At 40.2% G+C, this 25889-nt stretch overlaps 2 protein-coding genes across 2 annotated transcripts; both read right to left on the bottom strand.

The window, feature by feature from the left end:
- Positions 1 to 2930: 2930 nt before the first annotated feature.
- On the bottom strand, positions 2931 to 7957 carry LOC139709579 (tetraspanin-5-like). Its single transcript, XM_071621535.1, has 4 exons — positions 7796 to 7957; positions 4330 to 4573; positions 3684 to 3774; positions 2931 to 3297 (listed from the first exon to the last, which is right to left on the bottom strand). The coding sequence occupies exons 1-4, from the start codon at positions 7955 to 7957 to the stop codon at positions 2931 to 2933; spliced, it is 864 nt and encodes a 287-aa protein (XP_071477636.1).
- Positions 7958 to 12512: 4555 nt separating this feature from the next.
- On the bottom strand, positions 12513 to 25574 carry LOC139709574 (tetraspanin-5-like). Its single transcript, XM_071621530.1, has 5 exons — positions 25246 to 25574; positions 22454 to 22730; positions 19371 to 19614; positions 18189 to 18279; positions 12513 to 12822 (listed from the first exon to the last, which is right to left on the bottom strand). The coding sequence occupies exons 2-5, from the start codon at positions 22688 to 22690 to the stop codon at positions 12513 to 12515; spliced, it is 882 nt and encodes a 293-aa protein (XP_071477631.1). The 5' UTR covers positions 22691 to 22730; positions 25246 to 25574.
- Between the last annotated feature and the right edge of the window lie 315 nt (positions 25575 to 25889).

The following is a 25889-nucleotide window of genomic DNA, read 5'->3' as shown; positions in this document are numbered from 1 at the left end:
CTATACCAGCCATTTGTGTAACAATGTTTTCATGCATGTTTATAACATGTATCAGCACATTGGACTTGGGGAACATGTGAACAATAAGCCACACATGCATGCATATACATGAAGACATTCGTGTGTATGTACTCATACATACATGCATATATACCAGTTGATTAGAATCACACATACTGAGGTACATGTTTCTGTATATTGCACACACAAAGCGATGGAATTAGGCCTATATCATAGGTAAGGTTGTCATCCATGATATTATGCTGTTGTTTATGCTTACAATCAATGACTCTATAGCTAGTAATGTTTATGATGAAATGTAATTGTACACAATGCCAAGTGGTGTGTGAGTTGGAATACATAAACATAGACTTGAATTTGTACTGAGTTTCCCACACTGGTCATATATAGTCTGTAAGGAATGATATATTGTGAATTGTATCATAGCAAAAAAAGAGAAAAAATCTCACATGAATGTCACATGTGAGATTTCAAGTGAGAATAAACTTATTTTCATCAGGGAAAGTGATTGAGTGTGAAATTGTTCTGTGATGCATATTTTGGACTTTTTGTTTGTGTTGATCACGCCTGTGTCCTGGGTGAAGGAACGATCCCATTTACCTAATGTAGTCATTGTAGTGGGGAGAATATCTGAGCTTGTACAAGAACTTGGCACCACGCTTATCGTTTTTTCAGTAGAGAACTTGATCGCATTAGCGCAGCTTACGAAGAACTCGACTCAATGCGAGTCGGCTCAATTTTTCTTAGCTCAAGTACTGGAATGCTCGCTGGAAAGAATGCTTGTGTGCAGATGCGTGTGAATGTAATATCTCAACTTGTGCAGGAACTTGACTCCGTGTGAGTCGGTTGTATCTCACTTGGTAGAGAACTTGATTTCATGTAGGAATAAAATGCTTGTGAGAATGTGTGAGAGTGTAATATCTTGGCTTGTGCAAGAATATGACGTCATTTGAGTCGGTTGGATTTTTCTTGGTATACATGTACTTAAAAGTCAAACGCAAGCGGGAGAAACTACTTGTGTGCATGTATGTCAGCGTAATACGTGTATTCTGGTTAGTTCAAACTTTACTATGTGTGAGTCAGCTGGAATTTTCTTGGGAGATGGCATGAACTGAAACAGAAGAAAATGCCTGTGTGCAGGTGTGTGTGTATATGTGTGTGTGTGTGTGTGTGTGTGCGGGTGTGTGTGGGTGTATGTGTGTGTGTATGCTTAATACCTCAATTTGTGCAAGAACTGAACTCCCTCCGAGTTGGCTGGTTTCTTCTTGTTCGAGAACTTGAACGCAAGCAGGAGAAAATATGTCTGTGCATGTGTGTGAGTGTCGATTATTATTTAAGATTCATGTTGGGAGTTTTTGAATGGCCTGATCCCTCGCATGAAATGAGAACGATTCACATGTTCGTGCTTCTTCCATTTCATTCGTCTTATTATTTTTATATCCCATGTGGTCATAGGATGTTTCTCTGAGTGTTAGACAGCTTTCTGACACATCATTTGTAAGAAAGAATGAAAGAATACACACGGACGTTTACAAATGATAAAAACAATTTAATCTAGATTTACATATTTGCAAGTAAGGCATTAATGAGAAAGTGTCTTGCAACCAAAATCACTGCTCCATGAAAATATGCTAAACTGTTGAAATGTTTAATACATGTATGTAGATGTGTGTTCTATCGTGTTCTGATACCATTGGACACTCAAGTTTATCATTTTATTCAGATTCGACCATTAGAAATGTGACTCGCCAAATATTGCCGTCATTCCTTGGTACGCTTTCACACGGAGGAGAACTGTAAGGTTACCTGTATAGGCTTTTAAACCACCAATACTATACTAATACATGTACTACACTGAGGTTGAAGTAAAGTGTTGGATAGTGCCTTTGATATTACATGTGGAATATAACCATGGTGATGAAATAATCTAAGCACTCGATGAGCATAAACCTCTGCCAAGCAGCTCATTTGCATCATATATTATAGTCCTTCATCAATATAGACCATTCCCTCTGTGTAATAAAAGTTGATTAACGGTCACCATAGTGTACAAAGGAGCGATGACGATGCTAAGTAATCTGGCTATTCATTGTGGAGTTGTATACACATATGCTGAAAATGGCACCATTTCTCAAAGATAGAAGAAATCCTTTAAAAAAAGAAAGAGAATTCCATAAAAAATCCATAAAAAATCCTGGATCCAGACGGTGATCCGGGTTACTACTGAAATTTAATCATCTTTTTCTTTTGTCACTGTCAACTTTTCCTAAAAAATCAATCCGAATCCATTCATAACTTTTGAGTTACATATTTTGCAAACAGATAAACAAACAAACAAACGCCGGCAAAAACATAACCTCCTTGGCGGAGGTGAAAAATCTATTCATCCTGTCAATTCTTCATAATGTCACACTTCAACACATTCACGTTATTTGTCTTGTTCTCCGTATGAGTTTATGTACTCGTTGATCTCTGAAATAACTTCTTCTTTTTTTGATAAAGAAAAACGCAATAAAATCATGATAAATCATACAACGTGGAACAGCCATATCCTAGATAGCGGTGAGACAAACATCAACAAACGCTTGTACAAAAATAAAAATACACCACCCACTATTTGCTATGCATACATGAGTAAAAGAACCTGCGTAAAATTGCACATCTAAGGAGTCGTTGGAAAAGCTCTGGCTTCATTCGAGCTCAGCAAACTTTTTGTCAAAGTTCTAAATAGTACTTGGACTGATCCATCACTACCAAGTACTGTAAATGACTTCTCTTTCGGGAACATAAAGAATCTAGTAATATCCAAGGGTACGAAATGCTATTTAACCTCCCTACATAGCATTCCAAACCTTTTGGATGGAACTTTCTGTATGTTCTCTTTATACCTGCATGTCTTCAAAAACATGCTACATAATATACACTGGACTGTCGGTGCCAGTGTAATCTCCCTGGTAAGTGTTTGTGTCCCAGTCTGCCCGCACACTCTCCACATTCCGTACGAGCAACACGGCCATGAAGGTGGCCATCAACTGCAAGAGGAGCAGCGTCCCGCCAAGGCAGGCAAACCAGGGGGCGTTGCTTAGGAACCAGTCTGGCAGCGCCTGGGCGCAGCCGGTGATGTAAATGTTGAGGTACCAGTTTTCGGCCGGCTGGGCCAGGACGCCGTAGCCGCACTGGCTGTTTTCAACGCCGATGGGATCGGCCGGGTCGGGCGTGCAGCAGGAGAAGGGTACACCGCATCTCGAATGCGCTCTGGAAGAGCAGTTGAAATATCTGAAGGGACAGAAATGAAACGAAGTGTTGGGATGACGGAGGGAAAAAGACGAGATATGTTCTTTTGATGATGATAAAAGCATCTCGTCCAAGGACGTAAGCTCTGGGCGGGAATCGAACTCGGGGCCTCCGATTGGGAGTCGGGAATCTTATCCAATATGCCACACCAACCCCATATATTCTTCTTGATAAAGTAATATACGGAGGCCCTATGTGATTTTTCTCATCTCATCTTGCCAGAGTTAAAAGAAAAGATATAAGTTAAATTTTTTTTTTTCACAAATGCTTGTGTTCTTTATAAGAAAGGACACAGGTTTTAATGGCTGATCGATCAATTGTTCGTATCTTTTGAAAATGTCAGTCGACGATATCGTTTGGATACTCACATATTAAACTGCCAGTCCATTGGCGAGTCTATGCCACAGCATTGAAGACCTTCCTGCATGTTGTCCATCAGAAACTGACTGTCGGGGTCATCTGTCAATTTGACATGGTAAAACATGGTGTGTAAGTCAGATCAGAATGAAGGAAGTCAGATGTTTGATCTTATACGGTATACTCATCAGTGGGCATCATTATGTCAATCACTTGTGAAGATATATAAATATCTTGAAGAAAATCCTGTACAAAGTTGCTTTACAGGAGATATTTTTTGTTACGATCGATAGAGTGGTCAGAATTGTCCTTGCCATCTCAAAAGATGACATAAAGTGTAAAGGCGTTGCCTTGCTTCCACGATTATCGTTGTCTCTGGATTCATTCATTCAACAATTCTATTCTTTCTCCCTAAAGCTTACTCCGTACTATCCACTCTGGTGTTTTTTTTCTCTCTTAGCATTATCTTATGACGCCTTCTTCATTCCTTATCGACACCCCGAGAAAAACAAAACAAAACAAAAACTAAAATACATTTTCGGTGGTTTATATTCGCAAAGGTAGCTTCGTATTCGGTGTTTCAATGGCCTACCAGTTAATGTGTTGGGTGATTGTTTTCTGTCTACGTAAGAGACAGTCTTCCGTCGTGTAACTCACCAAAGTAGCTGACCAGGGTTCTTTGCACCCACGTGTCCGTGAGCTTCGAGAAGTTGTCCTGGAAGATGTAAGCTAGGATGCCAACTGCGATTTCCGCGAGGAAGATGGTGAGGAGGAGCGCGACGTAGAACTTGAGTAGACAGGTGTTCTCCCTCAGTGACCCGATGCAGCCTAGGAAGGCCAAGAGGAAGATGATACCACCAACGATGATGAAGGCGTACATCGGGTCCACGTGGATACCAACCTAGATTTGGAAATTCAACACCGTCGCCAACAAAACTAACGCGTTCAATACAAAACGAAATGGTGAATACATTTTTTTTTCCTGGCAATATAATGTATTGCTATATGTGGCTGTTGGTACCACAAGGGTTCGACGGGGTATTCGAAGAAGTATTGAGGTACGGATGTAGTGCAAATTTATGGGCTTCAAGACCTCAAGAGTAAGAAATTGTCTTTCCGTTGCACAATGCAAATTAATTACTTCATTTCCAGCTTCCATTCTCACAGTTTAAATAATATACGGGTGTACGATCACTTCAAAACACACGAAAGCAATCAATAGGACAAAATGCTTCCATGCTGATAGTTTGTCAAGAGATGACACAGCATTGCGCCTGGGACAATATTGCTCCGGTCTTATTTTCTCCAAGAGCTCAGGGTTAGGATCAGGGTTGCAATAGGCAGTGATAGGATTTTAGGTTTACTTTGATATGAGGATTAGGATTAGGATTGTAAGAAGGTTTTAGGTGTAGTTATAGATGTGAGAATTAGGTTAGGGTTAGGGTTATGTTTGTGGGTAGAATTTATGTTTGCCTTAGCGTGCAGATATATCATGGGTGCAATTGTCCCTGGAACAAATGTCATGGAACCTACGTGTATATATTAAGGAGTCCCCTCCACTCGAGAAACAATTCAGAATGTGTTTGAGACCTTTCCAAAACAAGGTCGTCTTCTGTTGCATCGTAGGCAAAGCCGTCTACTCTTAATCTTGAGATCCCGACTTCAAATCTTCCAAGTTCTATCATGCACGGGCAAGATCCTGAACCAACAACATCTCTCTCAGCTCTGGACCCACATGTGGGTGTAGGTACCTGGCAATGTATGCAGAATACTAGGCCTACTCTGGGAGACTGGAAGAGACTACCTTACTAATGTGAAGTTATCTGACTTGCCAGCATTTTAACAAATACTTATATTTTTTGATGATTGATATCAATATCATTACTTCGATTGTTTGACTTCATAAACACAGGATTCATGACATTTCGAATACATCCAAACTTATGGAATCTTATGAAACAAGCGAGTGTAGACTGTTCTATACAATACACTTGAAAAACAACAACTAGCGACCAACGTGGAGTGGTCAATAGTACTTGTCACCCCTTGGCTTGTCAGGTTCAGCGTTCTTTTATCATTGTTTTTTTTTGTGATAGACTTTCATGTCGACATATTATGTAGACAGTTCATGTGCGTATAATTATTAGATGAGATAGACCTGTGTATATCCAACATATTTGTACTCATAATATCAAACTACATCAACCGAAGTAACTCCAGCTTCGAAAGCTGAAATTGCCTATGAAGTCGACTGCTATAATTCTTTCCCATTGTGACAAAGCTGCAACAGTGATGCAACTCGTTATTAAACATAATGGAGACAGACAATCTCTCCTCTCAGATGACATCATGACGCAGGAATAACTCGGCTACCCAACTTACAGCATGCTCATAGTCCATCTCGTACACTTGTAGCTGCTGGAAGCCTATACAGTCAGTATAGCCATGTATCCAATCGCGTATACTTGGTATCGAACAAAATATATCCGATGTCCAAGCGTGATTTTAGCCACAGCTATAGTCTGTCAACCAGCAGTCGACCCTCACAAGTAGTTCCCTATTATAGTATTAAAAGTGCCTCATCAATACCCCACGTCAACCTTTATTACTCGGGTTGAACCAGGGAGGTGTCTCACCTCCCTGGTTGAACAGTAGTGGCATTACATACTCGGACTGAAGGCTGAAGTCATTGACGGCTCCCAGTTTTCATGAACAGATGTGTCATATAAGTGGTGCCCCCCCCCCCCCCCCCCCACTGACCCCCACGCAGGCTCTGTCATTAGATCAGAATTTTAATTCAACGACAACGACACGGATCACGTCTAGTATACATGGTATGTATACGATGCAGCTGAATGCTGGTAATAATGTGTTACAGAGGGCCCGTGACGGATGGGGATCAGCACGATCCGCTGCACCTGACATCGAGGGGAATCTAATCTGCAAATTTCTCGTCAAGAAGTGCGCTAGCTGTACTATCAATTATATGAACGGATAGACTCCTTTTTTTTCCAAGAAATACCATTTAAATTCCACAATAACTATTATAGGCCTACAATATCAAGGATTACAGAGTACAAAAGTACATGCGATCACCGGTAACTTCTGATCTGCGATGGAATGCACCGGGCGCAAAGCAAGACTGAGTCTCATTCATTGACATTTTGTTGCCATACAAAATGGCGTGAAAGTCCAGGGCCTACACTCTGTGCCATATACACTGTAGTCCCCAACTGAGTAGCTACATTACATGTCTCTGATATTGGGCATGGAGGAACAGGCACATTATAGATATCAACTCTCTGTCGAGTAAAAAAACTCAGCGATACGCTGCGTCTTCATGTATAACACATTTTCGTTTAGCCCTGGTCTCTGCTCTCAAAAGGGATAGTCTATTTATACACACATGTCGACCGCTTCTTGAACGAAGTAATCTGGTGTTTGCTCTTTTTTCACTAAATTCATTGACTGGTCTGTCTGCCTTTCCCACTTGCCACCACACCGACAGCTCATTTCGAGGAGTATTGTAATGGCACTCTCAATAGACGCCGTACAGATATCAACTACAGACTACAAGTATACTCAATAGTTGTACAAACAATAATAAGACTGTGGCTATAGTCGACCGGATCCGCATCACCAACCAAACGACATTACCACATTCAAATGGGCCGCACTTCTATGCACTATAACGCGATGGAGCGTCTAGCATAGTTCGGACTGCTGATGTAATGCCTGTTTTTGCGTATATCCACCACTAAGGTTGACCACTCAAACTCTACCCGCAAATAGATGTTTACAGTCTTTGACAAAATTAGCCATTCATAGGCACATGGGTATCCCAAATGACTGTCAACTGCATTTAAGATTACGGTAAAACAGTTAGAAATAATTATATACCGACACGCAGCTTCAATTATCTTCTGGCGCAAGAATGACGTCATGGATTTTTTTTTAAAGACGCAGAATATCGGACATAATGGTCTTGAAAGGGAGATAATAGTGTGCTAAATGGCACAGATCCTTCAGTTCTGGTATACTACCGTAAAAGAGTTTAAAGATTTGGCGCGCTTATATACCTATATCTATGTGTTACAACAGTCGTTTGTGCTGTTGGCCTTACCTGTTGAACGATGACCCCCACGTTGGCCACGCTCTTGGAGACGAGTCCCCACACTCCAAAGCCTAGGATGGCTGCCCCGCACATCCAGAAGACGACGTTGGAGAAGAAAATGGTGAACTTCAAGCAGGCGCTGACCGTATTTGTACGCCGGCCCGTAGTCATTTTCGCGCTTCGCTGTTTAGTTGGTGCAATCTGAGAGAACGCTTCAATTACCGCGACTAATATACTCTCCTTCGAAACCACACTGATTTGCTTCCGTGCCTCACTCTTTTGGAATAATGAATAATCGTAGGTAAAAGGGACAACGAGGAAGGGGACCTTCTAAATGACAAAAAACGGATTATCAGAGAAGCCAGACATTGACCGAGAACAATTCTGAAAAAAGGTACAACTGAACATTGTTCCCTGTGACATAAGACCGGCCGGGAAGCAAACTTCGAACAATAAAAAAAAGAAGAATTATCTAAGCGCAAAATGAATGAACAATACTTTACATGTAGTTAAAGTTGCGGTTGGATGAATTTTATGAAGCAACATGTTTTGTAATACGTACTTGGCATCACATTTGGTACTAAGAATAGCTGTGAAAGAAATTTACACACAACACATTTGATTTCAATGACCCAAACGTTGAACGGAAAAAATTGGGAACTCCCATTCAATCCCCCGAACAATGCATGTGTACTTCACTGGTACTTCATGGTACTTCACTGTACTATGCTGTGCTGAATAACAACTTTGATTTATAAACTATGATTTGACCACTATAATCCCAGACTTATTCGAGATTTTCATTCTCTGTCTTAAAAGGCAATTGAAAAGGCATATATTTTATGGAATGATTTATAGAATAATTGGAATATGGTTTTCAGGATCAGTAAGACCTCAAGACAATTTTAGAAGATTATAAACAACACCTTTTTTATGCAAGTAAGTTTCAACTTAATGAACAGCTAAATATGGAATTTTCTTTTTTCTTTTCTCTTATAATGTAAACGTATTCGTCTTTAACTTTATTTTAAGATGTGAATTTGATCGCATTTTGTGTTCATGTTTGTTTCAAGCCAATTACAAATGATGCGAAATGATTTCACATATTTACATCATGATATTTGTTAAGGGATCATTCTCAATAAGCCTACTTTGCGCTTTTCATGATTCCGCCACTGTATCGTATTTGATACCATGCATTCTTGTTTGTTTGTTTGTTTGTTTGTTTGTATGTTTTTCATGCAAATTTTGAAAACCAATTATGAAAGTGGAAATAAAGATAGAATGAAATTTTAATATGCGTCGATGACCTCAACAATTCTTAGTGGATCTCTCCCTCCCCATCCTCTCTCTCTTTCTTTCTCTCTCTCTCTCTCTCTCTCTCTCTCTCTCTCTCTCACTGTCTTTCACAAGAGGACCGTTGTGCCATTTTTTATTCACTTTCGTAATATCAGATTCAATTTTCAATTTTCGTAAAACCGTGTCCGTTTTTGATAGAAAATATTGATAGTATACTTTGCACATCAGAATCTAGTCTATCATGATTCGATATGTAATTCATCGTCCTACAATCGACACATGTGATTTCTCGCTGTAGTTACTTCAAGTGCAAATCTGTTGCATTTCTAAAGCTGATGTGCGTGTCTTTCTCAGGTTATTTTTAAAGTAATTTCTCCCCTTGCCACGTTAACAAACTAAATTTGAAATGAGTGCATTATAGCTGACATACAATACAATCAACCATTTCAACCAACCATTTCAGGAGGATGTTCTGGTAAGAATTGATCCAAAATTTTCTTCTTTTTACAGTGGTAAGCTTAAGGTATGTAGACCTACATGTGAATAAGATGTTAAGATTGCATTGCAGACATCAACGACACAGCAGACTATAGCACCCATTTTTAGGAGCTGCGTGATCACTTTAGGGCAGAGATCACAGCAAAATAATGCATTACAAAAAATCAGTAGAAGTTCATTGTAAAATTGCGTGTAGAAAGGAATAAAGATAAATAAAAAATATATCTTTATACCTATTAACAAAGAACACTTACTTAAAGGGGTATAAAAAATACAAGAATAAAAAAACTATATTTAAAGCTTAACGCAACAGCCAAAAGTTATTACATGGACACAATAAACTTTCTCTACTTATGCCATGCAGTAGAATGTTACTGGTATGCCGGTTTCCGTGTTTTATGTAGAACTATTCCGAACAGGGGATATACAATTAAACCGTATGTTTAATTTAAAATAAAAGGGGAGGCTTACCAGTATCACTCCCATAGTTACAGAAATCTCCTCTTGATCCATTAATTCACAAAATCAATGACATTATGTGACATGAATTTACCGGATTATCATGTTTGTATTCAAGACAAGAGCCTCAACATCCGCTTTATTTTCACTCCTTCAGACATCATGACGTAATAATTTAGACTACAGTTAGTCGTTGCACTTTAAATTGCAAAGATTGAATCACAGTTTCGTTTATTACAAAATAGAATAGAAATTCAACACATACCATTCAAGAAATGTTTTCTCAGTGTATGATACGACGCACCACACAAACTTATAAAACGCTTCAAAGAAAGACTTATTTACAGTGATACAGTGCAAAACAAAATTTAACAGCATACATTACTTCGTAATGAGCGTGTTGTGTATGTACAAGTTTCCAAGACAGTGACCTGTGAATGTCTAACCCTGCCAGACTACAACAGCGCACAAATTTGTTTAAAAAAAATGTGCGGTTAATATAATAATTCTAATACTCGCTACAGGACTGGGAAATTCTTGAAGGGAATTTGTCGGGGTTAATGGACTGATCATACACACGACGCACAGATGCGCGGCAGTGAATACGTCATAACAATCACAGTTCGCATTGTACCTCCATCAGGCAAAGTAAAGACTATCAATAGGTTCCTACCATGTACATGTATGACTGAAAAGCTAAGCTCTGAACATTGTCAATGCTAGTTAGCCGAGCCTCCAGTCACGGGTTCGTATGAGTGGTAGACATGTTCTTGCTATAGCGCCTTCTGACGCCACGTCAGTGTCTGTCGAGTGGGTAGTTGAGGTCCAGTCGAAGTCTTCTCGAAGTCGATCCAATCTCTCTCTCTCATTCATCTTCTCTCTCCGTGGCATGGGCTAGCACTTTTCGGTAACAGAGCACCAGTCAGTCAGCTGTCAGGAGTTGTCAGTATTGTCATATCGGCTAATATAATTTCAAGTTACTATCCAGTCTTTCATTCAGCAGGATCCTGAACTTTTACTACAATCCACAGAAGAAAACAGCGGACACAGAAAGTGTGATTGAGTGCTACGTACAGTTAGCCAAAGGAAGAATTCTTAATGTGTAACATTATCAGCCACCATATTATATTCATTACATACCGCCAGCCTCTGATCTCTTCACATAAAAGTGCCTGTCATTATCAACTATATACGTGGAGACGAATATGTGGACTTTCCCAGAATTTGGATATTAATGCTTCCATTGTCTAAGAATGGACTAAGAAGATTATGCTCAATTAATATGTATTTTACTTCATGGGTATCTTTCCCACAAAACAACCTCGTAGCGAGATAATCCAGTTCCTGCTTGAATTGGAATCCAGTTGTATGGAATAGGACGTATTGATTCTTGCTATGACAAGGCTCAGTTACAATGATTTTTTGTTGTAGAGAACAGCATTCGCTGTAGAAATACGCGTATTAAGATTTGAATATATTAATAATCGAAACAGTTTTGATTGGCCGTCAAAATAGAGAAAACGAAGAAACGTAATACATTGTTTAGGTGACCTATCATAATATCTCCAAAATACGCACTTCAGCTTGTGTGAAGTTATAAAGTTATGTGCGTGTGTCCGCAACCAAGAGTAACATTAATGGCCGAGTCCACCAGATAACTTATTGGGCAAAAAGTGATGGTTTATATAGGGATTTGATAAGGTCTTTCCTCATTATAAGGTTTATATTTCAGAACGGACAATCCGTGGGTTAAACCACTCGAAGCCAACGGAAGTGTTTTCCTTTAAAAGAACTGAGACTATAACTTTGTTGTGTGTGTGTTTCTTGTCCCATTTTTGCAAGAATACTTAATGTTTCCTGCATTTTCTCTCATACTCACTTCCATTGTTCTCGTTTAGAGCACGAGGGCCTATACACTGTATAAGCATGATAATGACATTCAACTCAAATACATTAGGGAACATTACGAATAGTGTTCTATTATGTGTTTCACAATATTTTGGCAATTCGCAGAATTCGAACCGTATACTGTCGACATCTCATTGATATAAATAGTACTGTTCAACCACATGAACCAGGAAGAGAATCGCAATTATGCGCCTCCCTGATTGTTTTCAGTGAATACAGCAGTTCGGACAAAAAGAAATTCAAACTCGGCTATTATGAGAATATTCTGTAATGTCTATTGTTCCACTAGGCGATTTAAGTGTCGTTGATCAGTCACGCGCAAACAATGGCAAATAAGGCCCTTTGAGTACTTCAGGAATGCTTGGTAAGGTCACTTTTGACATGTCATATCAGGATCACGCTGGTGTAATTCTTTTTTTTCTCCTCCTCCTCCTCCTCCTCCTCCTCCTCCTCCTCCTCCTAATTCTTCTTCTCAATTTCATTGATAAGATTATGTCCATGCTAATCACGAAGGGGTCTCCCTGATAGAAAGTTCTGGCGAATCATACTGCTTGTTTCTACTCTACCAGTATGACTTCACTTCCTCCACATCACCGATGAGAGACCGGGCCAGACATATCGCTATAGACTGTAAGAGTATCAGCGCCCCTCCAATGCACCCGAGCAGGATGGCGTTGTTGATGAACCAGTCCCGCAGTGCTTGGGCGCAGCCGGTGGTGTGAATGACGAGGTACCAATCCGCTAGCGGCTGGGCCAGGACGCCGTAGCCGCACTGGTAGTTGACCACCCCGCTGGGATCGGCCGGGTCGGGCTTGCAGCAGGAGAACGGGACGCTGCATCGCGATTGCGCCTTCGACGAGCAGTTGAAATAACTGAAAGAAATGACAAAAAATTAAATGCATGAAGTCAGTTCGGTGCAGAGAGAGGAAAGAGGGAACGTGTTTTTCTCTACCAAAATGGGATTCTTACCATGTGAAAGTTGGTTTGAATAAGTCTCGGAAAATCAGAATGGTTGCAAGATTTCATTCTTTGGCTCATGCCCTTCGGTTAGGACGGTTCGAAAAGCCTTTGAAAGACAGGAAATAGCAGCTGGGAGTGTATATACTTGATCCGCGGTTCAGTTTATCGGCAGAGTGGATGGAAGAATTAAACCATGCACCAACTTGGCTTAAGGTTGTGAAACTGATACACGTATTGAGAGCTATGGTGGAGAGTTGTGGCATACAACGATTTCTTTTTTCAACATGATAATCATTTTTAGAGATTTGTTTCAGTTTTTATCAGACAATATGGCTGGAGAGCCCATATTCAGCTGCAATAAGTTGGTCTTCCATGCGTTGCAGTGAAGCTGTGTGTGCTTGGGGCACAGACCACTTTACTGGGCCATCCAACCTGCTCTTTGCGATGATGCAAAGCTGGATCATTTACGTGAGTTGGTTGTGACTCTCTGGCGCATGAGATCTCCATATTATATCCTATTCAACCAGGGCCAGAGTGCTGTGCCTTTTGTTAATGAGAACGGCATGATAGCACTCAACATTGCTCAAAATAAGATTCATTTAGATTCGAACCCGCGCCCGAAGAGCCATGAAATTTATTATTGAATAGAGCCACCTTGATAGAGTCACCGGATAGAGATATCTTGCCGCCCTTAATGGGGCGGGGATAAGAAGGGGAGAGGGAAAATGATAGTTAGTTACTTAGTTAGATAGATAGATAGATAGATAGATAGATAGATAGATAGATAGATAGATAGGTATAGGTAGATAGATAGATGGATAGATAGATAGATAGATAGACACAAGGGCGTACCGAGGGGGGGGGGGTGTTTTGGGTGTTCAAACACCCCCCTTTGCCAAAAGGGGGGTGTTTAAGGTGTTCAAACACCCCCCTTGGGCAAAAGGGAGGTGTTTGAGCTATTCAACACCCCTCTTCAGCAATGCTTAGATGTTGACAAATGAAACAAAAGCTGTCTTTACCGCTTTTATTTCCGTTTTGAATTCCGCCTTTCCTTTCTTTTGCGTTCATTTTCTCTCTCTCTCTCTCTCTCTTCCTTGTTTTAATGTTTGTGTGGATGATGATACATTATGGAGTTACATAATATCATACGCACTAAAGAACTCGTGTACAGTACGTGTTAACACTACGTTACTGCACCGCGCGCGAAGCTGAGCGCAAACAGAAAACCAAATCAAACAAGATAAAAACAAAACATGAATTCCATGAATTCCATGTTTTGTAACGCTGAAATATAAAAATTTTCGTCTCGCTCGCTGCGCCCGCTCGCCAAAATATATCCAAAAAAAATAAGAAGAACAAAACGTAATGATGACGTGGAAATATAAAAATTTCGGCTCACTCACTTGTAGTAATTCAGAGTATTTTTCCAAGTCCTTAGTTTGTTGGCATAAATCGTTATCTATGAAGCCGTCACTATATCTTGATTAGAATTGTAAGATTTAATAAACAAAAAATGACAAGAATTCCATGTTTTGTAAGGTGAAATACAAAAATTGTCGGCTCGCTCGCTGCGCTCGCTCGCCAAAATTTATCAAAATTTATTAGATTTTATATCACCCTCAAAAAACCCTTTTAAGTGCTCGAAAAAGCATATCAAGTGGACTTTTTTAAAGTCCATATACCGGGATGGGATTGGGGTTGAACACTGTTGGTATAAATCGTTATCTATAAGACCGTCACTATATCTTGATTAGAATTGTCATTCGAAGATTTGATAACCAAAAATGACAAGAATTCCATGTTTTGTAAGCTGAAATACAAAAATTTTCGGCTCGCTCGCTGCACTCGCTCGCCAAAATTCCTCAATATCTATTACATTTAAAACACCCTCAAAAGACCCCTTCTATAAGTGCTTGAAAAAGCACATCATGTGGACTTTTTTTAAGTCCCTACCGGGATGGGGTTGGACACTGTTGGTACAAATCGTTATCTATAAGGCCGTCACTATGATTAGAATTGTAATTCGAAGATTTAATAACCAAATATGACAAGAATTCCATGTTATGTATAAAGCTGAAATATAAAGATTTTCGGCTCGCTTGCTGCGCTCGCTCGCCAAAATATATCAACATTTAGGGTTGCCTATTTATACATTTAAATCACCCTCAAAAGACCCCTCTTAAGTGCTTCAAAAAGCATATCATGAGGACTTTTTAAAAGTCCTTACCGGGATGGGGTTGGGGTTGAACACTTTTTCAGAAATTAGGGGCGCAATTTTCGCGCTTGCCACGGGCGCCGTTTTCCCTAGATACGCCACTGACTCAGATACCAAGTACAGTCAGTATAGTAGCCTACTGGAAGCAGCAAGCTCTGGAAGCTCTGGGAGTAGCAAGTTACTTGCTACTCAATGTAATTAGTAATAGCACATGGACTTGGTAATCTTTAGTAATAGTAGATATGAATTTTTTCAATGGCTGAAAGTTAAAACTGAAAGATAACTGAATGTGAGTCTACAAATTGTGGTTGGATGACTAAATATTGCGCCTAAAATTCATTAGATATCTAGGTCTAGGAACAGTGGCGTAACTAAGGGGGCATGGGGGGGGGGGGCACGTGCCCCCCCCCCCCATCCGCTGATTTAAAAAAAAAAGGAAAAAAGAAAGAAAAAAACCTACGAAAATGGCAATTTAAGGGTTAGTAAACTGCTTTTGAAATCGACATGAAACGATGATCAAGAAAAAAAGATATTTTTTTAAGATTTCTTTTAACCATATAATCAAAGAGGTATAACATTGTTCAAAAAGCCCGGAGACGACAAAAGATTGTGATTCAGCGTGATTCCTGGTTGGCATTTTGAACACAAGCAGGATGTGCGCAGTGTACTCAGAATATCGGAATGGCAAAAAGAGTCGCTGCAATGTTGCGCAATGTTTGATAGGTTGTACACATTTGCTATCAAAGCTTGATCATTGATTTTGCAGTGTTGCTTTACATACTAGTCTATATTAAAATGCCTTGCATTGCTAATGATAAGACTTGACCTTGGCAATTTCCAAACTTTTCCATCTATATGAAACACACACACTCACAAACACAAACAAATTAGGGGATGCTCTATATAAAGTGCAGATTTTGGACATCCTTCTCCCGCTTGGTCACTTCGACGCCCCCTCGCTGGTCATACCTCCCCCCAATCATGAACATAAACCGACACCCTTGACTACCAGTGGCGGATCCAGGGGGCGCACCGGGCGCCCCCTCCCTCCAATGCGAAAAAAATATACATGTGTAGCTACAAACGACAGTTTTTGAATGGTAAAATGTCTAAATTTTCAAGCTCGCTCGCTTCGCTCGCTCGCATTTAACCGTTATATGCCATTCTCCTGATGTTACTGCCAGTAATTGCCAGTTGCGCCCCGGTGCGCCCGGTGCGCCCACCCCCCCCCCCCCCCCCCCGAATTTCCAAAGCGAAAAAATATAGCTACAAACGGCAGTTTTGGGACTGTAAAATGTTAATATTTTCAAGCTCGCTCGCTTCGCTCGCTCGCATTTAATCGTTATGCAATTCTCCTGATGTTGCTGGCAGTAATTGCCAGCAGTTGCGCCCGGTGCGCCCCCTCCCCTTAATTTCCAAAGCGAAAAATATAGCTACAAACGGCAGTTTTGGGACTGTAAAATGTAAAAATTTTCAAGCTCGCTCGCTTCGCTCGCTTGCATTAATTTTAATCGTTATGCAATTCTCCTGATGTTGCTGTCAGTAATTACCAGCAGTTGCGCCCGTAGCGCCCCCTCCCCTTAATTTCTAAAGCGAAAAAATATAGCTGCCAACGGTAGTTTGGGGACTTAAAATGTCAAAATTTTCAGGCTCGCTCGCTTCGCTCGCTCGCATTTAATCGTTATGCCATTCTCCTGATGTTACTGCCAGCAACTGCCAGCAGTTGTACCCGGTGCAACCCCCTTAATTTCCAAAGCAAATATATATATATATATATATATATACATATATTACGGCAGTTTGGGGACTTAAAATGTCAAAATTTTCAAGCTCGCTCGCTTCGCTCGCTCTCATTTAACCGTTATATGCCATTCTCCTGATGTTACTGCCAGTAATTGCCAGCAGTTGCGCCCGGTGCGCCCCCCCCCCCCGAATTTCCAAAGCGAAAAAATATAGCTACAAACGGCAGTTTGGGGACTGTAAAATGTCAAAATTTTCAAGCTCGCTCGCATTTAATCGTTATGCAATTTTCCTGATGTTGCTGTCAGTAATTGCCAGCAGTTGCGCCCGGTGCGCCCCCTCCCCTTAATTTCTAAAGCGAAAAAATATAGCTACAAACGGCAGTTTGGGGACTGTAAAATGTCAAAATTTTCAAGCTCGCTCGCATTTTATTGTTATGCAATTCTCCTGATGTTGCTGTCAGTAACTGCCAGCAGTTGCGCCCGGTGCGCCCCCTCCCCTTAATTTCTAAGGCGAAAAAATATAGGTACAAACGGCAGTTTTGGGACTGTAAAATGTCAAAATTTTCAAGCTCGCTCGCTTCGCTCGCTCGCATTTAATCGTTATGCAGTTCTCCTGATGTTGCTGTCAGTAATTACCAGCAGTTGCGCCCGGTGCGCCCCCTCCCCTTAATTTCTAAAGCGAAAAATATAGCTGCCAACGGCAGTTTGGGGACTTAAGATGTCAAAATTTTCAAGCTCGCTCGCTTCGCTCGCTCGCATTTAATCGTTATGCCATTCTCCTGATGTTACTGCCAGCAACTGCCAGCAGTTGCACCCGGTGCAACCCCCTTAATTTCCAAAGCAAATATATATATATATATATATATATATATATATATATATATACATATATTATTATACAGCTGTATATAGCTACAAACGGCAGTTTGGGGACTGTAAAATGTCAAAATTTTCAAGCTCGCTCGCTCCGCTCGCTCGCATTTAATTGTACAGTTATGCAATTCTGATGTTGCTTCCATGAGGTGCGCCCCCACCCAATGTCTTGACCCACGGTACGCCACTGAACACCCCCCTCTAAAAAATCCTGGGTACGCCTATGGATAGACAGATAGATAGATAGATATATAGATAGGTAGGTATATAGGTAGATAGATAGATAGATAGATAGATGGATAGATAGATAGATAGATAGATAGACAGATAGATAGATAGACTATAGATAGATGGACAGAGAGGACAGAGGAGAGAGTTAGGGGGAGGTAGATACTAAAATGATGGAGCATTGTATACTAACTGCCAAGGGGATAGCATGGATACTCACATATTGAGCTGCCAGTCGTTAGGCGAGTCTATACCACAACATTCGAGTCCTTCTTGCATGTTATCCATCAGGAACTGACTGTCAGGGTCATCTGTAGAATAATAATGATGAAAAAAGTAAAATGTGTTATCGCCAGGCGATCTTTATCCGAAAAGGGTTACCCCCTCCCCTCCTCCCCCATAAGTGGACGTTATTTCATGATCACAACATTTGAATAAGGTACAAAACCGAATACACCCGATACAAAATCTTCCTATAGAAATGAAGATTAATTCAGATTTTTCTGATTTGGTATCTTTGTCCTTTGACAACTGTTTGATTTTGTTGAAGTTATCACCACCTTAAACAGTTCTATAGTAAATATCTTTAAACTGCAACACAACTTTAAGCTTCTTGAGTAAAATATCAATATTCGTAAATATATCAATATTCGTAAATATATCACAATGGTGACATGAAAGAACTGAGATAATATACAAGTGAACGACATCAGAACTTAATAGAATCTGTTTGTAATCTTCAGTGCAATACTGGCAACACTGAAAGTTGCATTAAATCGTCAGTAGTTATCATGACTTATAAGTAGGCTCCTAATTTCCACCGCACGTAAAGCTCCTCGTCGTAATATGCGCACAATGCATGCGCCGGATAATATTCGTCATTTCGAAGGCTCGTCAATTCGAAAGTGAAATAAGGTTCGTTATTCAAAAACACACCAATTCCCTGTACCCATTGTTCAATAATTTGAAAATGAATCGCGGTTTGTTAAATCGGAATATTTATTTTTATGGAGTTATACCGAAGGTTCGTTATTCCGAACGCCCGTTAATCCGAAAATGAAATAAGGTTAAATTCGTTACTCTCAGGGTTCGTTAATCCGAAAACAAAAAGACTGAACCTTATTTCATTTTCAGATTAAAGAACCCTCGAAATAATGAACATTTGGAACAGCGAAACTCATTTCATTTTCTGATCACTAAGAACCTTCCGAATAACGAACTGTAACCCACAGCAAACAATCCTGGTCACCCGACAACCTGGGGGCATTTCAAAAAACTTTTTGTCAGACATTCCGTCCGACAAACTGTTAAAAGCTACTGAAATCCTTGCATCTGATTGGCTGAGAGCAAGTTTGTCCGACATATAATGCTTCATGAAATGCCCCCTGAGCTGGTCACTCACCGAAGTAGTTGACCAGCGTTCTCTCCACCCACGAGTCAATGACCTGCGAGAACTTGTCCTGGTAGACGTAGGCCAGCACGCCGATGGTGATCTCCGCGAGGAAGATGAGGATGAGGAGGAGGACGTAGAACTTGAGTAGACAGGAGTTCTCCCGCAGTGACCCGATGCAGCCCAGGAAGGCCAAGAGGAAGATGATACCACCGATGATGATGAAGCCGTACATCGGGTCCATGTTGATCCCAACCTGGGTTTAAGTATTAAACACAACACAGTGCCGCAATTATTAACATCATCACATGCAACACCCTGCGACAAAGATATTTAAAATAGTTATGATATTGACGATTCTAACATTACTCATAATCATCATCATCTTAATGATACCATAAATATACCGACAATAATAATGATGATATATAATGTATAGCACAGAACTCGACTCAGAGCAAAACATGCCAGCTTTCCCACAACAAATTTTTCGTTTTATCTGCATACTTTGTTCTCTCCACTTTGTTGATAAGGCTCTCGACTTCATAGCAGCAGATAATAACGAGAGAATTACATGAAAAATAATAAGTTGTTTTTTTCATGAAGAGTTTAATAACTGAAAATTTGTGATTGAGACATTACTTCAAGTCATTCATTGTTGTTCTGGAGGAGTTAAGCCTCCCTCCCTCTCCTTGTCCTAGAAAAGTTTTATGATTTTTTCCCTTTGAAATCGTGCTCACATGAATGTTTCACACACTTTCACCATTCTTCGACAACTACCACTGTGATGAACATCTTCTATACTAGTGATATCGGTAGCAATCAGACAGTCAAATATATTGTTGATGCCATCACCCCCACAATACTCGCACTGGATTGCACATGGACATTGTTATAAAAACGTGTTTTTGTTGTGTTATATAGCAAGTGCAACCCTTTCCCCTCCCCATAAGATTCACAGTTGGTAGGTTATTATGCACTGTGTACACAATAAATATCAGAAAACAATTTTTATGTATATATCTATATGACAATAAAATGCTTTGAACTTTGAACTCTGAACTACAAGACTTCAGTAACTTGGCACAGATGCACAATTTAGTCTTATTGCTTTAATGACAGGAAGGGGATTTAGATTAATAGGTTAATGGGAGCCTTGCAAGGTCATCATGTCTTCACCTCCTCCGTTTCTTTCTCCACCGTGTTTGCGATTGAAATCACTGTTTAAACTTTCGTGCAAAAATGCGTTTGTCTGTTACTATTGTTACTCGTTATTATTCAAGCTGTAGTATCCCGACAATAATGTTATTGTTGTATGCTGCCATCTACGGCAGAGATTCAATTGTGTTCAAACGAGAGGAGCTGTGGCAAGATGTATGGGATATTGGATGCCTCCAAAGTTGAGTTCTTTCTGCATGGCTTTTATGTTTGTGGGGGTAGTTAGACGCTTATGGACTCAGGAGAATGATGGAGGCATTACTGCTTCTTGCTGGAGCCAAAATGCAAGTGTCCTTCTTTATTCACTGTTTCCCAATATAATATTCCAACGCATTTACCCTGGATACATCATGTTCACAAAACATGTCCCGGTGACTTTCCGGTGTTGTTTATATTTATACACATAGCTTATATCGTGAGATGAGGTGAAGACAAATGACAGGGGGAGCGGAAAGGAAGTGGGAATAGAAAGTGGCTGTCAACATGTCGAAGATTAGTTGATCTTGAGGAGAGAAAGAAACAAGAGAACGATAAGGAGCATGACTGAAGAAGGGTGGCGGTGAGATGGATGACTATGGAATGAATGAGATATGCTGTTCACTGCTACATTATAGACGTAATACTTCTGTACAGAGTTACAGACACAATAATGGCAATAAAAGATACTGTTCCTAAATCATGCATAAATAACAGATGTCGAGTTATAACAGAACTATAAAAACAGCGTGGAATCAGCCAAGATACCACCTATATTATCATCCATGGCATGCCACACGTCCCCGCAGGCGTGCACCCTGTACATGACCCGGTGAATGACTTTTGCAAGTTCGTCATGTCACGTTTCAAAATGTTCCTAGCTGATCTACTTCCTTCTTCTGCTCCTCCTCCGGGACCAGTTATTAATAGCAATGGCGGACAATCTGCTGTGCGATCTCTTTCTTGATTCCACATAATATTCTGCATGACATAGTTTTTTTCTGTCCTTGTACCTGCGCCTCATCACATCACATCTGTAGGCAGTGCGTGTTGCACTAGATAATGACCCAGTCGTATTTTTTGTTGCCTTTCCTCTTCTGCCTTTTTTCCCTTTTCTGTCTTTTATCTATTTTTTTTTCACATGGAAACGCCGCTCTCCAGCTCTTCAACAAAGTCGCAGATAACTATTCCTGACTACACAATGAAATTATTGATTAACGTGTATTCGGACTTATCAAGACATCTTTTTTCCAGTCACCTGTAGAATGAGCTTCACTCATTTTTGATTGTTACGTTTTATACCGACCAAATCGACAGCTCAAAAAGTGACAAGACAGTGCTTTGTATATATTAAGCCACTTGATTTGAATGAATTTACTGGCGTTTTTTAAGCAAGTTATCTGGGCAAAGCGCTATCAAGGCAAAGCATCATGGGACACGGGAATACAGAAACCAACTGAAATGATTGGGTGCCAATTTCTCATGGAGTACACCATAGCCATGTTGAAAGCTATATACTGACTTCTCAGTTCATAGTTCCCAACGGGCATAGTGCTATTTCTAATCCCGAGCACGTATATTTTATCGCTGCTACTAATGGCGTCTAATATTTGTGTGAGAGATCAAATTAACATGATGAGGGTTCAAGTTTCGACAAACTTTTTTTGATAGGGCAATATAATGCTACCGTGTATAAGCACATCGGTATATATGTTTTAACACATGCAATCATGACAATACAATACAATAATAAAGAAAATTCAACTTAAAGGACCTGAGTACTGCACTTGGACCAAGTTTTGTTTCATCGCTTCAGAGTACCCAGTGGCTGGGCGCCAATGATCAGACGCCACCATGCTTTACCGCTAAATTGGTCACCCATCTGATACTGGGATGCTTACCTCTTGAGCAATGGCCTCCACACTGGCCACGCTCTTGGATACGAGGCCCCACACTCCGAAGCCCAGGATGGCGGCCCCGCACAGCCAGAAGATGACATTGAAGGAGAAGATGGTGTACTTGGCACATAGGCTGACCTTCACACCGGGAGGGGCCCTCCGGGCTGGTTGTCGAGGAGCGGCCCGTTGCTGGAGATGTTCATTCGTGACTGGATGCGGTTGGGTTTTAGACTTCCCCATGTTTCTAAAAACTCTGAATTATTCCCGCCTCCAATGCAATCTTGCAAATGGAAAAAATAGAGAGAAAATGTAATTTCTATATCGCCTTGACTGTCCTGCATGGGTTCATAATCGAGGTGAAATTGTGGAAAATGCGGAATACATTTTAATGTTTATCTCCTTTAATCACATGGGCAATAATGTTTATTAGTGGTGGGTGGTTTCACGGCACACCATGTATTCTTTCTTGAAAAGAACCTTCTCGATTTCTACGTTTCATTGAGCATGTTTGGCCATCCTCGAGACTTTTGAGGCCTCCCTAAATCAAATCAACGTTTAGGTTGTCACTTCAAGGAAACTAAACAGTTTTTCCTCTATTCTATCCAGGCCTGATTTTATATCTAACAGAGACAATAAGCGCACTTGAGTGCATGGTATACACATCTTCACGCATCGTTGTCAGTGTAGAGCAACAAGTCCATCTACGGAGCGATTTTAATTGGGTACGGTGCGTGGCCGTTGCTAGGATACGTCAAAATGAAATGAATAAATCATCCTTGACTGTGATCGATAGAAGAGGAAGTCTGGTGTAGACCATCTTTACTCTATCTGGGAACCATAGCTCGGAATAATCGGCGCACGATGAGTAATTGGCAATGGAATGGGAGTGTCTATTTGTTTTATTACCACATAAATTATAGCATTGTCATAACACTATTTGGGCGTATTCACTCACTACACGAGGATTTCTATTAACAATCCAATTTATGACTGCACTGTTATAATCACTGTGTGTACGTGTTTAGGAAGTGGTATGTATACAATTCAGGTAGGAAAATGTAGTACCATCTTTGACTGAAGTCAATCTAGAAGGAACAATCTTAATTGGGAGAAAAAAAAATGAATCTTTGAGCTTGTTGAATTTAGAGCCGAACTTTAAAACGGTCACAGTTCTGCTGGAAGGGAACGATTTATTGAACACAAACCAGTCGTAGAGTTTTTAAGAAGAAGAGGAAGAAGAAGAAGAAGAAGAAGAAGAAGAAGAAGAAGAAGAAGAAGAAGAAGAAGAAGAAGAAGAAGTATTGGTGGCAGTAGTATAGTTGTATAATGTAGTAGTAGTCATGGTAGTAGAGTAGTAGTAGTAGTAGTAGTAATAGTAGTAGTAGTAGTAGTAGTAGTAGTAGAGTAGTAGAAGTATGTAGTAGTATAACATAGTAGTAATAATAGCAGTAGCAGTGGCAGATCCAGGGAGGGGGAGGGTGGGGGCTCACCGGGCGTCCCCCTCTTTATTTCTTGTTAAAAAAAAAGAAAAAAAAAGATGAAACCCGGAAGTAGCACCAGAAATATTGTTTGCGCCCCCCCCCCCCTTTTACGGAAATCCTGGATCCGCCACTCCAGTAGCATATTTGCATAATGTGGTAGTAGTATAATGTAATATAATAGTAGTATATCATAGTAGTAATAATAGCAGTAGTATAGTAGTAGTAGTGCATGTTATGTGCAGTGGTATAGAACAACAGCGGGAAAACAATACCGTATAGTATAAGCAGGGAGGTGGAAAAAGTCTCTTTCCACCTCCCTGGTATAAGACAACCTACATGAAGATATCAACAGAAGACATGAGAAAAGTAGAACTACTATCTTAGAATTTGGTGTCCGTGTTGAAAAAAAGGGGGAAACCTGAGGAAATGAATTCCGAAAATCTTGATCGTTGCCTGTATATTAAAAGAATCTTGTGACACCCCACACTTTATAGACCTAATAACCTTTGGCGTAACATTTGACACGTACGAAAGACATAATTATACAGAATATACAGAACTAATGCCATCGCGCTCTTTGAGAAGAAAAAAGCAGACATTGCACAGAATCCACCATGAATATCAAATTTCTCTCTACACACAAAAAAAAATCAGATAAATCGTAAGAAACATAACAGAAGGATACATATCTATGCGTAAGAACGTTATCGTAAGTTTATTTGGCATACCGATGTACAGTTTGTCATAGAGAAACAGAGTGCCAACTTATCATACCTATAGAATACAATATCCCATCAGAATTCTTCGATGCTCAACGAACATGGAATATTTTACTCATTCTATACAGAAAACGTAACATTACCTCTTTTGTTTTGTTTCTTTTAATTATACAATCTTCCACTTTTAAAATGACTATACACAGCCCTGTCGCTGTACACAGAATGTCGCAAGGCGTCTGGTCGAGCTACTTTCAGAACTGCTTCACTATAAAACACCATCCCTTCAACAGAAACTTCATAATCTATAATCTTCTCACATTTTGTCATAAAATTACAGTTCTTTTATAGTGAAAAAGTGGACTTGATATCACTCCCCGGGTGAAAACATAGTTCGGCCAAGCGGAACATTAGACGTAAAAATATGAATACAAATTTCTAAATATACAACATAATGATACTGTTATACAGTGTAGTTACATTCACCAGTTCAGCATATCCCATGCAACGATCAGATATGAGAACATACATTTATTGATTCGAGTTATTAATACCAACGCAAGGCAGAAATTGTCTAAATCAAGACAAAAAGACTTACCCTCAGTTAGTTGGTCTACAGTAAGTTTAGTCACTGGATGTATCTCTGGAAAGATACCACAATGAGACCACTAAAACAATATTCCGCGTTGGTCACGGTGTTTCGTCCTGTTTATTCCCAGTACTTCCACATTCTTCTACGAAAGGTGGCTTCAATGTTTGGCACTTATCTCACAGTTATTCTATATACCTATGCTCCCATGTAACATGAGTTGTCCACTAGAAGTTGCTGGTCTATACAACAAACATGACAAACTGTCGATATTCGTATAAGCAGGTCATAGACGTCCCCTTATCTTTCTGATTAACGGATCTTCCACATAACACGTATCATGGGTCATCCCATAGAACCAGGAAAACGAACTACTGGCACCGACTGGTGTTGAACGCAGTGTTTCCAGGCATGGTGCTGTGTGTAGAATAACAAGGATCCTCCGCTCCGCTGTATTCCAACCAGTGGAAATGAGAAATATTTAATGGGGAAAACCATCCACATGGTACGAAAAGTGAGCGCTGTAGCATTTGCCTTGTCTCGACATTATTTCCTATCCCCTCCTCTTTTTTAACTTCAAAGGGAAATGTCACAGAAAAAAAAAGAAACGTTACACATGATGAAGACACTCCAATTTGCTCTGGAGGGCATCG

The sequence above is a fragment of the Diadema antillarum genome, unplaced genomic scaffold (genome assembly GCF_040938485.1).
Source record: "Diadema antillarum isolate AM-2024a unplaced genomic scaffold, OU_Dant_1.0 seq00001451_RagTag, whole genome shotgun sequence".
Taxonomy (NCBI): domain Eukaryota; kingdom Metazoa; phylum Echinodermata; class Echinoidea; order Diadematoida; family Diadematidae; genus Diadema; species Diadema antillarum.
This window is presented reverse-complemented; position numbering and strand designations above follow the sequence as displayed.

Coding starts and splice junctions, on each gene's coding strand:
- LOC139709579 (XM_071621535.1), bottom strand. CDS start 7,957: ATGACTACGGGCCGGCGTACAAATACGGTCAGCGCCTGCTTGAAGTTC. Junction 4,574..7,795: donor TGGGGGTCATCGTTCAACAG/GTAAGGCCAACA, acceptor TTCCAAATCTAG/GTTGGTATCCACGTGGACCC. Junction 3,298..3,683: donor ATGGACTGGCAGTTTAATAT/GTGAGTATCCAA, acceptor CTGTCCCTTCAG/ATATTTCAACTGCTCTTCCA.
- LOC139709574 (XM_071621530.1), bottom strand. CDS start 22,690: ATGGGGAAGTCTAAAACCCAACCGCATCCAGTCACGAATGAACATCTC. Junction 19,615..22,453: donor TGGAGGCCATTGCTCAAGAG/GTAAGCATCCCA, acceptor ACTTAAACCCAG/GTTGGGATCAACATGGACCC. Junction 12,823..18,188: donor AACGACTGGCAGCTCAATAT/GTGAGTATCCAT, acceptor CATTTCTTTCAG/TTATTTCAACTGCTCGTCGA.